At 41.2% G+C, this 12,002-nt stretch overlaps 2 protein-coding genes across 3 annotated transcripts in view; both read right to left on the bottom strand.

Annotated features, from left to right (window-relative positions):
* Positions 1–12,002, bottom strand: part of TSPEAR (thrombospondin-type laminin G domain and EAR repeats) — a 216,983-nt gene that overhangs the window by 168,971 nt on the left and 36,010 nt on the right. The window lies entirely within an intron of this gene.
* LOC105555528 (keratin-associated protein 12-1-like) lies at positions 4,688–5,328 on the bottom strand. Of its 2 annotated transcripts, none has more exons than XM_012002509.1 (2): positions 5,113–5,328; positions 4,688–5,052 (listed from the first exon to the last, which is right to left on the bottom strand). In XM_012002509.1, exons 1-2 carry the CDS (start codon positions 5,292–5,294, stop codon positions 4,944–4,946), a joined length of 291 nt encoding a protein of 96 aa, XP_011857899.1. In that variant the 5' UTR covers positions 5,295–5,328; the 3' UTR covers positions 4,688–4,943. The 2 variants fall into 2 exon arrangements, with proteins under 2 accessions (XP_011857899.1, XP_011857898.1); XM_012002508.1 differs by having other exon boundaries at positions 4,944–5,171; positions 5,220–5,294.

Below are 12,002 nucleotides of genomic sequence, written 5' to 3'. Positions count from 1 at the left end.
TCCTGCCACTTACAGATGAGGTGGCATCATATCACCCGGAGGCATACTTTGTTACAGTAAAGGTTTATATTGTAAATCTTAGGCCAAATAAGTTTGAAAAGACATATTAGGCTATTATCGCCTTGCTATAAGGAAATACCTGAGACTGAGTAATTTATAAAGGAAGGAGGTTTAATTGGCTCACGGTTCTGCAAGCTGCACAGGAAGCATAATCCTGGCATCTGCTCAGTTTCTGGGGAGGCAGAATTGTGAGCAAACTTACAGGCACGGTGGAAGGTGAAGGGAGAGCAGGCACATCAGTGGCCAGAGCAGGAGCAAGAGAGAAAGACAGGGGAGGGGCCACACGCCTTTAAACAACGAGGTCTCCCAAGAACTCACTCACTGTCTCAAGGACAGCACCAAGGGGATGCTGCTAAACCATTCATGAGAAATCCACCCCCATGATCCAATCACCTCCCACCAGATCCCACCTTCAACGATGGAAATTACAATTCAACATGAGATTTGGGCGGGGACACAAATCCAAACTCTATCAAGATGTATACAAAAAGTAGATATAAAAGGGAAAAACTAAGAATGCTAATCCAAAAAGTGGCATAGAAAGAGGGCAAAGATAAAAAGGAACAGATGGAACAAATAGAATACAAATAGTAAAGTGATATTTTACATTAAGTAGATCAAAAATTAAATTAAATTAAATGCAAATCATCTAAACACCAAAACTAAAAAACAGAGATTTTTAATTAGATTAAATAATTCAGGATCCAACTATATTCTATCTACCAGAAACCTCACATTAAATATAAAAACATAGATAGGTTAAAAGTAAGCAGATGGAAAAATATACCACACAAACATTAATCAAATAAAATTGGAATGGTTATATTAATATCAAACAAAGTCAGCTTCACAAAAGAAATATTACCAGGGATAAAAAGGAATATTACATAATGATAAAGCATCAATTCACCATGGAAACATAACAACTCTAAATGTGTAAGCACCAAACAGCCAACTTTCAAAACACACGCAACAAAAAAACTGAGAAGGTAAAGGAGAAACAAATAAATCAGATTGGTCACTAGACTTCAGCTTCAAGAGAACAAGTAGACAGAAAATCAGGAAGGATACAGAAGGCCTGGACAACACCATCAATCAACTTGACCTAATGGATTTTTATAGAACACTCCACCCAACAATAACAGATACATATTCTTTTCAAACACATGAAACATTCACCAAAAAGACTATATTCTGGCCGTAAAATAAACTTCAACCCATATAAAAAAAGTTGAACTAACACAATGTATGTTCTCTGACCACAAAGAAATTAAATTAGACATTAACAACAAAATGATAACTAGAAACACCCTGCAGAACTGTAAACTAGCCAACACACTTCTAGATAACCCATGGTTCAAAGAAGAATCACAAGAGAAATTAGAAAATATTTTGAATTAAATACAAATTAAAAGAAAACATGTCAAAATATATGGAACATGGCTAAAATGGTGTTTAGAGGGATAAAATTATATCAGTAAGTGCTTAGATTCACAAAGAAGAAAGTCCTGAAATCAGTTATCTAAGTCTGCACTTTAAAGAAAAGAAAGCAAATTAAATTCAAAATTAGCAAAATAAATAATTAAAAATCTGCAAAAAAATAATGAAGTAGAAAATGGAAAAAATTTCAATGAAGCCAAAAGCTGCTTCTTTGAAAAGAACAATGAAATGAATAAGCATCTAGCCAGACCGATCAGGAAAATTATAATAAAAAGAAAGAAGAGACACAAAATAGCAATATTAGGAGTGAAAAAGAGACATCATTACAAATCTTAGAGTTATTAAAAGCATGATAGAGGAACGACGTAAACAACTTCGTACCACTAAATTTAATAATGTACATAAAATTGGCACTTTTTTTTTAAAGTATGAAAGCTTATTCCAGAGAAGTAGGTAGCCTGAATAGTATCATATCTATTAAAGAAGTTGAATTTTCAGTTAAAACCTTTCAACGAACAAAACTAGAGGCAAATGACTTCCCTGGAAAATTCTACCAAACATTTAAAGAAGAAATATAACCAATTCTACATGATCTCTTACAGAAAATGGAAGGAAAGGAATCATTCCTAATTAAATTTATAGGGCCAGCATAATCTTGATATCAAATTTGAACAGAAGTATTACAAGAAAACTATATACTACTAATAATATCTCTTATGGATATAGATGCCAAAATTATCAACGAAATACTAGCAAATTCAAACCAGAAATACGTAAAAGAGATAAAAGGTCGTGATCATGTGGGATTTATCCCAAGAATGCAAGGTTGGTTCAGTGTTAAAAAATCAACTTATATAATTCACCATATCAACAGACTAAAGAGGAAGCACCATATTATTATCTCAATAGATTCAGAAACGGCTTTGGATAAAATTCAACATCCATTCAGAACAAAAACTGTTAGCAAACTAGAAATTAAAAGCAACTTCTTTTAAAGAACATCTGTGAAAACCTATAGCTAATATCATACTTAATGATGAAAGACTGTATGCTTTCCCTTAAAATCAAGAATAAAGCAAGAACATTCGCTTTTGCCTCTGCTGTTTATTACCATACTGGACTTCCCAAACAGTGAAGTAAAAAGCATGCAGGCTGGAAAAGAAGAAATAACACAGTCTCTATTAACATATTATATTATCGTCTACCTAGAAAATCCCCCAAATTCTACAATAAAGCTACAAGAACTAGTAAGTGAATTTAACAAAGTCAAAGAAAAAATGCCAATATACAAAAATCAATTTATTTTAATATACTAGCAATCAACAATCAGAAATTGAAACTTAAAAATAGGACCATAATAGCATTAAACATTATAAAATACTTAGGGGTAAATTATGAGGAAATAAAATATATACAGTGAAAACTACAAAATATTGATGAGAAAAATCAGAGAAAACCTAAATAAATGGACCATGTTATGGATGGCTGGATATGTCAACTCTCCCCCAAACTGATCTACAGTTTCAATACACTCCCAATCAAAATCTCAACACAAATTCTGCAGATATTGATAAGCTTATTCAAATATCTGTATGGAAAGACAAAGAAACTAGAGTAGCCTAAACAACTTCTTAAAAGAAGAACAAAATTGGAGAACTCACACTAGCTGATTTCAAGACCTGCTATAAAGCTGCATTTATCAGGACAGGACGGTGTTGGCAACAAGACACTTAGCATATGACCCAGCTATTCCACTCCTAGACGTTCACCCAAGAGAGAGAAACAAATATGTCCACACAAAAACCTGGACTCACTAACACATGTCCCATGTGGAGCACTAGCAGCACAGAACGTGGGCTCCAAGTGGCCCTGAGGGCCCCACAGCTCTGGAGGGCGGGGGCTGAGCCAGGCCTCATCCATGCTTCCCTCCAGAAGCATTTTTTGGTTACCAGCCCTCCCTCCTCTCATGCTCTGATTTCCAGTTTCACCTCCAACTCCCAGCCTGGGGGACCAGAGTGCTTACGTGTGTGCATAAGTGTGTGCATGTTGTATAGTGCACACATTGCATGTGTTCATGGGTTTGAATGTGTTCAGCTGCAAGCATTTATATGTCTGGATTGATTGGTTCCATTTCTTGCTCAGTTTTATCCAAAATCCCCCAATTTAAACAACACAATAGGTCCCTGATCGCCTTGCCTAAAAGATGATGAAACAAGTTTTTCAACTCTAAACTCAACATCTGCCTCCAAGGCAAATAGAAAGCTTGGAATCTAAGACAGCCAGTAGTGAGAATGCCCTTCGGGGACAGTTCTGGGCTATACTATCTGGAATAGCAGACTCCTGGGGCAAGAGGGCTGGCCCATCTACTGGGGAACGTTTAACCTGAGACAGCCACAGCAGAGCCCCCCAGAAGGAGAATGCAGCCCAGACAGGGGAAATGCAGAAGAACGCCACCAGCACAACACAGACTGGGAAAAGCAAGTTCCAGATTACATTCAGAATAATTCCTTTTTCATATTATCAGAAATTACTAAATTAGAAAACACACATTTCAGGAATACACAGAGATATGACTCAACTCTATTTTTTCTAGAAAGTAACAGAATAAGGAGCACACAATCCCAATAGTGGCTGCCCCAAGAAGTCCATGGTAAATTATTGATGATGTTCTCATTTCTATGTCAGGCAGTGGGTTCATGGGGGTTTATTATATGAGGATTCTCAGTAATTGGTCATCAGTCAATCAGTAAGAACTGAGCCTCTGTGGACCACTGATGGGAGTGTGTGCTGCAGAACTAATCCAGTTCTGTAAACCCAAGATCCTCCTCGACCTGGGAAACAGGACGTCCACCAATCACATGGGAAAACCCGATCCTCGGTGCTCTGAGGCTTTGGCCATCAGTGGAGGGCGTGCTGGCCTGGAGCAGGAGTGGACAGCCAGTGGGGAAGACCACTCACTCCGCCACAGGAGGGTAAGTCACTGCTGTGGCCACTGCACCTGGGCCCTGGGAGTCTTGGGCGAGACCACATAGGCATCTTTTGCCACACCCTCTACCCGGGACACCACCTTCGGATGAGGACTGTGTGAAGGGATCACTGAAGAGGGTTTAGCAGCAAATTCTATGTAATCAGCAGAATAGACAGCGGGGAGTATGGAAATAAAAAAGAAAGACCAGAAACGCAGAGCTGCATAGGGAAAGCTGGTTTATTTGGCTCTCGTGGGGTCAGAGAATGACTCTAGGACCCTGGACTTCCCTGGGGGGATGGGCAAGGTCAACAAGGGCTCCAGATCATTCTGTCATATTCTCGATCCAGAATTCAGAGGGTTCACTGAGCATGCTTTTCACCTGCCCCGTGTGCAGAAGACCAACTGAGGACTCATCCGGGGAGTGTGCAGGTGTGGCCTCATCTGCACTGGGAGCAGCGGGTCTGGAGATTCATGGTCAGCAGCAGGAAGGGATGCTGCAGGAGATGGGTCTGCAGAGGACGCTGGCGCAGGAGGGCTGGCAGCACCCGGAGGACTGGCAGGAGAGAGCCGCATAAACAACGGGCCTGCAGCTCACAGGCACGCACAGGGAGGACTGGCAGGAGGGGGCCACACACACGATGGGCCTGCAGCTCACAGGCACGCACACGGAAGACTGGCAGCTCACAGGCACGCACACAGCTGGCTTGAAGCTCATGGGCACACACACGGAGGACTGGCAGCCCACAGGCACGCAGCAGGATGCCTGGCAGGGGCTGGACACGCAGCAGGTTGGCTGGCAGCCTGAGGAGCAGCTGGTATGGCACATGGTGGTGTGTGGCTGGATAAGGTCGAGGCAGAAGACAGTGATGTCTGGGGATGGCCTCCCTGGGCAGCCTTTATACCTGGACCCAGGCATCCCCACAACACAGAAGCACGCCTGCCTTCCTTGTTTTTCTTCGTCAGTGCTGTCTCCTGGAGCTTAATTTTCTGTTGTAGGTGTCTCTGGGTTTTGTTTGGCCCTTAGTTTCATGACTAATTGTACCTTCTTCGAGCTCTTGGTATGCTTGGAAACCAGCCAGAGTGTTTTACTGTCTGCATCTGGATTCTTCTTTGTTCTTTAAAATTTTTACCTGAGTTACTTTTGTGAGATTCCAAAAACTCAGATCTCCAGATTTTCCTCTCTGGGTGATGATGGTCCTTAAAAGACAGAAGTTTACACTCCTCCCATGGCTCAGGAAGGCTCCATAGTCAATGTGAGATAGAATAGAGTGTTTCCAGCTGTTCTGTGGATGTCCTGAGAGCTTAGAGCTGGATGAGAGAGTTAGCAGATGGAGAAAGAACACGGCAATCACTTGTCCATAGGATGAGTGGGGACAAAGGGTGTGGGTCACAGAGAACTTGTGAGTGGTGACCATGGATCTTTGTCTTGAGAAATCCTCCTAGTTAAGAACCAAGATGAAACAACACCACTGGCCCTCATGCATGGAGACACAGCTCTCAGGAAATCAAGTTGGTCCAAGTGTGTTCCCAGGGAAGCATGTCAGGCCAGTGAAGTGCCCCGTGGACAGCCACAGCAGGATATGTGTGAGCTGAATATAGAAGGTTCCAAGGGCCAGAATGACTTCTGGGCATGTTCAGCAGAAAGCCATGTGCACCCCGTACTGCAGGGACAGTAGAATCTCTGAGCCTACAGATGTCAACACCAGATCACTTGGAACTTGGCACCATAATAACAGAACGAAGGAAAAAGCCACGTGATCATCTCAATTGATATAGAAAAGGCATTTCACAAAATTCAAGATGCTTTCATGATGACAACAATCAACAAACTAAGAATAGAAGAAAACTACCTTAATACAATACAAGCCATACATGAAAGACCCACAGCAAGCCTCATACCCAATGGTGAAAGACTGAAAGCTTCTTCTCTAATATTGGGAACAAAGCCAGCATAGTACTGGAAATTTTACTAAGAACAACTAGGCAAATTTTTGTAAAAGAAAGAAACAAACAAACAAAAAGCATCCAAATTGGAAAGCAAGAAGTAAAGTTAACTCTGTGATATGATTTTTATATGTAGAAAACTCTAAATATTCCACAAAAAAACTATAAGAAGTAATAAATGAATTCAGCAAAGTAGCAGGATACAAAAGCAAAACACAAAAATCAGTTCTATTTCCATAAACTAACAAGCATAATCTCAAAAGGAAAGTACAATAACAATTCCATTTACAATACATTAAAAAGAATAAAATAGGAGTTAACCAAAGAAGTAAAATAATTGTGTAACAAAAACTACAAAACATTGTTGAAAGAAATTGAAGGCAACATAAATAAATGGAAACACATTCCATGTTCATGAATTGGAAATTGTTAATATGTCCATACTAACCAAAGCAATCTACAGATTCAATGCAATCCCTGTCAAAATCCCAAGGATGTTTATTGCAGAAATAGAAAAACCCATCCTAAAATTTATGTGGCATCTCAAGGGACCCTAAATAGCCAAATCAATCATAAAAAAAGAACAGAGCTGGAGGAGTCACACTTTCTGATTTCAAAACTTACTACAACACTACAATAATCGAAGCTGTGGTACTGGCATAAAGACCAATATATAGACTAATGGAATAGCATAGAGAGCCCAGAAATAAACTCACAACTACAGTCAAATAATTTTTGACAAGGCTGTCAAGACCTTTCAATGAGGGAAGGACAGACTTTTAACAAATGGCAATGGGAAAACAGGATATCCACACACAAAAGATTATTTTTAACCCTTACCTCACACCATATACAAAATTAACTCAAACAGGATCAAAGATAGAGAATCTCAGTACAGAAATCAAAACTATTTTTTAAATGGGAATGCTAGAACTAAAAAGTACAATAGCTGATATTTTAAAATCCACATGATAGACATAAAAGTAGAATAAGATTGAAGAATAGTCCATGATCTTGAAGGCACATCAATAGAAATTATCCAAAATGAAGGAGAGGAAGAAAAAGAATTAAGAAAAATGAAAAGAGCTTCTGAGACATCATTAAACAGCATTGCATATATGTAATATCAAACTATAATCCCAGCACTTTGGGAGGCCAAGGTGGGTGGATCACAAGGTCAAGAGATTGAGACCTTGGCTAACATGGTGAAACCCTGTCTCTACTAAAAATACAAAAATCAGCTGGGTATGGTGGCACGCACCTGTAGTCCCAGTTACTTGGGAGACTGAGGCAGGAGAATCACTTGAACCTGGGAGGCAGAGTTTGCAGTAAGGAGAGATTGCACCACTACACTCCAGCCTGCGACAGAGCAGGACTCCATCTCAAAATAAATAAATAAATAAAAATAAATTTTTAAAAAAATAAAGCACTGGACATTCTCCCCTAAAACACAAAGCTACAAACACAGAGCCTCCTCTGCCCCTCAGCAACAAGGGGGCAAGGGTGAGGGTTTGGAGGGCTGTACTTTCAGTTAAAGAGAGGCTAGCTGTTTGCCTGCAATATAGACTAAGGAGCCTGGAGCCTGGACTGAGGCTGCCAGGTTGAAAACCTGAGACCATGACATCGGGTTCTGGCACACTCCATTGCTACTGGAAACAGCCGTCCCAGTATTCCCACCATCCTCCTCCTCGGCTTATGGATCACCTGCAGGAGGTGGCGCACCTTGTTGGGATGAAAATCCGGGTGCGCTTTGCCCTAGCAGTCCCACCCCGAGAAGTCCTACCCCCAGAACACTAACAAACAGATTGTGGGATGGGTTTGCAAATGTTTTTATCAGCGCCATCTGTAATAGCAGACTCTTGGGAACAACAGGCCTGCCCATCTACTGGAGAGCATTTAACCTGAAGTAGAAACAGCAGAATCCCAGGAAGGAGCCACGCTGGATACAGAATACACCCATGAGAAATGCAGAGGACCCTTGGCAACTCTATACAGAGTGGGAGACATAAGTCTCAGAAAATTACTCAGAATAATTCCCTTTTAATATCACTCAGAACCACTAAGTTAGAAAACACACATTTCAGGAATACACAGAGATATGACTCAACTCCATTTTTTCTAGAAAGTAACAGAATAAGGGGCACACAATCCCAACAGTGGCTGCCCCAAGAAGTCCATGGTAAATTATTGATGATGTTCTAGTTTCTGTCAGGTAGTGGGTTCATGGTTCATAGGTTGGGGGGGGTTGTTAAAATCATTAATAATCGATCAATAAAAAGTGGGCAGGCTCAAGATGGCTGAGTAGAGGCACCTGACACTTGCCTCTTCCACAAAGAAGAACCCAAAAGAGTAAGTAGGTAACAACATTTTGAATGGAACATCTAAGAGAGACACTGGAATTCAGCAGAGAAGTGACAGGAAATATCTGAGGCACAGAAGGAGAGGGAAGGGAGGCAGCTGGCCCAGTTGGAATCAGTCGGGAGCTCACAGAGACTCCCCAGTGCAGGGAAATGGTAAATGAGAGATTCCCAGCTGTCTACATTTCCACCATGGACTCAGCATGGACCTGAAACCCTAGCCATGGGAGAGCCTCTTGTCCTTCACAGGCCCTGAGACTTGCATAGGGATTTGCCAGGATGCTACATAATGGCATTGCTCCAGAGAAAGAGCCCACGCTGGGTCCCACACACCCACCAAGTCCTGAGCAGCCAGCTGTAGCATGGTGCCATTTTGAGAGCCCAGCCCCTAAAAGTCTGCATCCTGCCCTGGGTCCCAACAGATCCTGTATCTCCACATCCCTTCAGCCCTACTGAATCCCACAACCCCCACCAACCCAGAAGGGCTGCAGGAGTGCAATACCAGCTGGACACATCAATAAGGCAGGGGTTACCATGCACTTGCATGTACCCTGAGTACAGGCTTTCCACACCCACCATCATAAATTACCCCACACTATTCACCATAGCCTGTGTCCATGCATACTGTGTGGCCTGGCACTGCACCCCCAGTGCCCAAGCATACCATCTGGGGGCCTGGTGATCCCCCCCACCCAGTCTACCAATGCCGGCCATCTATGCACTCCTCCCAGGGACCTAGGGATGGGCCCACCCAGCCTGCCACTACCACCAGTGCCCACTTGCATATGCCACCTGGGAGCTTGGGGACTGGCTTGCCCAGCCTGTCACAACCACCACTAACATTAGTAAGTGCTTTCTGAGAGCCCAAAGGCTGTCCCACCATTGCTACTACCATCATCCATGTCAGACACACTGCCCAGTGGCCCAACGACCCATCCATGCATCCATCCTACTGCTGCCACTGCTAGCACACAAGCAAGCTGTCTGGAGGCCCAAGAATCAGCCTGCCTGGACATGGTAACACCAGGGCCAGCATATGCTACTCAGGGGACTAAGGACAGGCACATTTGGCCCACTGCTGCCAACACTGGGGCCTGAGATCTGGCTAACCTGGTATTTCTGACCCCAGAAAAGCCTCACCACAGCCTCCACTGACAATCACAGCCAAGCCGCTGAGGAAATCACAAACACTACTGATGCTGTTCATAGCCAAGCAGAGACTAAACTACTGCATGCACCCAGAAGAATAGCTAAAGTATCCCACCCAGCCACCACCATAGACGTATCTTCAGGAAAAAGTCTTCTCATCAAAAAACCAGTCCCCAAAATTGGAAGAAGTGATTGTTATGTCAGATGTGCGGATATCAACATGAGGACTCAAGAAACGTGAAAAAACAAGGAAAATGTCACACCTCCAAAGGGACACAAGAATTGTGCAACAGATTCAAATGAAAAAGAAATGTATGAATTAGCAGAAAAAGAATTCAAAATAATGATATTAAAGACATTCTGTGAGATATAAGAGAACACAGATAAACAATACAAATAAACCGAAAAACAATTCAGGATATGAATGAGAATAACCAAAGAGACAGACATCATAACCGAAGAATCAAACAGAAATCCTGGAAATGAATAATTCAATAAATGAAATAAAAAGTCCATTTGAGAGCTTCAACAATACACCAGATCAAGCAGAAGAAAAAATTTCAGAAGTTGAAGACTGGTCTTTTTAAACAACTCAGTCAAAAAGAAAAAAAGAAGAATAAACAAAGCCTATCTGACATATGGAAAACTATAAAGTGAGCAAATATTCTAATATTGGATGTTCCAGAAAACAAAGAGAAGCCCAGCCCAAAGGCATAGAAAACCTATTTAGCAAAGTGATAGGTGAAAATTTCCCTAGTCTAGTAAGAGATTTAAACATTCAGATGCAGAAAGCTCAGAGATCCTGATATGGTTTGGAATTCTATCTCTGCCAAAATCTCATGTTGAATTGTTATCCTCAGTGTTGGAGAAGGGGCTGAGGGGGAGGTGATTGGATCATGGGGGCAGATTTCCCCCTTGCAGTTCTCATGACAGTAAGTTCTCATGAGGCCTGTTTGTTTAAAAATGTGTAACACCCCCCCGTTTTCTCTCTTCCTCCTGCTCCAGCCATGTAGGACATTTCAGCTTCCCATTTACCTTTTGCCATAATTATAAGTTTCCTGAGGCTTCCCAAACCACACTTCCTGTACAGCCTGCAGAACCATGAGCCAATTAATCCTCTTTTCTTTATAAATTACCCAGTCTCAGGTAGTTCTTTATAGCAATGCAAGAACGTACTAACACAGATCAACAAATAGATACAATTCAAAAAGTTCTTTTCCATGGCACATTATAGTCAAACTGTCAAAAGTCAAAGACAAGGAGAGAATTCTAAAAATAGAAAGAAAAAAGCAACTAGTCGTATATAAGGCAACCCCCATCAGACTAACAGTGGATTTCTCAGCAGAAACCTTACAGGTCAGGAGAGAATGGGATGATATATTCAAAGTGCTGAAAGAAAGAAACTGATAGCCAAGGATACTATACTTAGCAAAATTATCCTTCATAAATAAACAGAAATAAAGTCTTTCGTGGACAATCAAAAGCTGAGGGTATTCATCACCACTGGACTGGCCACATAGGAAATTCTTAAGAGAATATTACAGTTCTAAATCTATATGCCCCCAACACCAAAAGAGCCAGATATACAAGCAAATATTATTAGATCTAAAGGAGGAGATAGACTCCAATACAATAACAGTTGAGGACTTCAACACCCCACTCTCACCAGTAGACATATCATCCAAACAGAAAATCAACAACAACAACAAAAAAATTGGATTTAAACTGAATTTTAAAACAAATGGACCTAATAGGCATTTAAAGAACATTCCATCCAACAGCTGCAGAATACACATTCTTCTCATAAGCACATGGAACATTATCCAGGACAGACCCTATGTTGGACCACAAAACAAGTCTCAACTAACTTTAAAAAATCAAAATCATATCAAGTATCTTCGCAGACCACAATAATTAAAACTGGATATCAGTAACAAGAAAAGCTTTGGAAACTGTACAAATATGTGGAAACTGAACGACATGCTCCTAAATGACTATTGGGTTAATGAAGACATTAATAAGGAAATCAAAAAATTTCTCAAAAAAAAAAAAAAAAAGGGAAACACAACATATCAAAACCTATA

Source organism: Mandrillus leucophaeus, unplaced genomic scaffold (assembly GCF_000951045.1).
Source record: "Mandrillus leucophaeus isolate KB7577 unplaced genomic scaffold, Mleu.le_1.0 Scaffold69, whole genome shotgun sequence".
Taxonomy (NCBI): domain Eukaryota; kingdom Metazoa; phylum Chordata; class Mammalia; order Primates; family Cercopithecidae; genus Mandrillus; species Mandrillus leucophaeus.
Note: the sequence above shows the minus strand (reverse complement) of the source record. Positions and strands in the feature narration are given on the sequence as shown.

What these genes read in the sequence shown, in the direction of transcription:
- LOC105555528 (XM_012002508.1), bottom strand. Translation starts at nt 5,294, where the DNA reads ATGTGCCATACCAGCTGCTCCTCAGGCTGCCAGCCAACCTGCTGCGTG. An exon ending in CCTGCCAGGCATCCTGCTGC is followed by an intron (nt 5,172 to 5,219) that starts GTGCCTGTGGGC and finishes ATGAGCTTCAAG; the next exon opens with CCAGCTGTGTGCGTGCCTGT.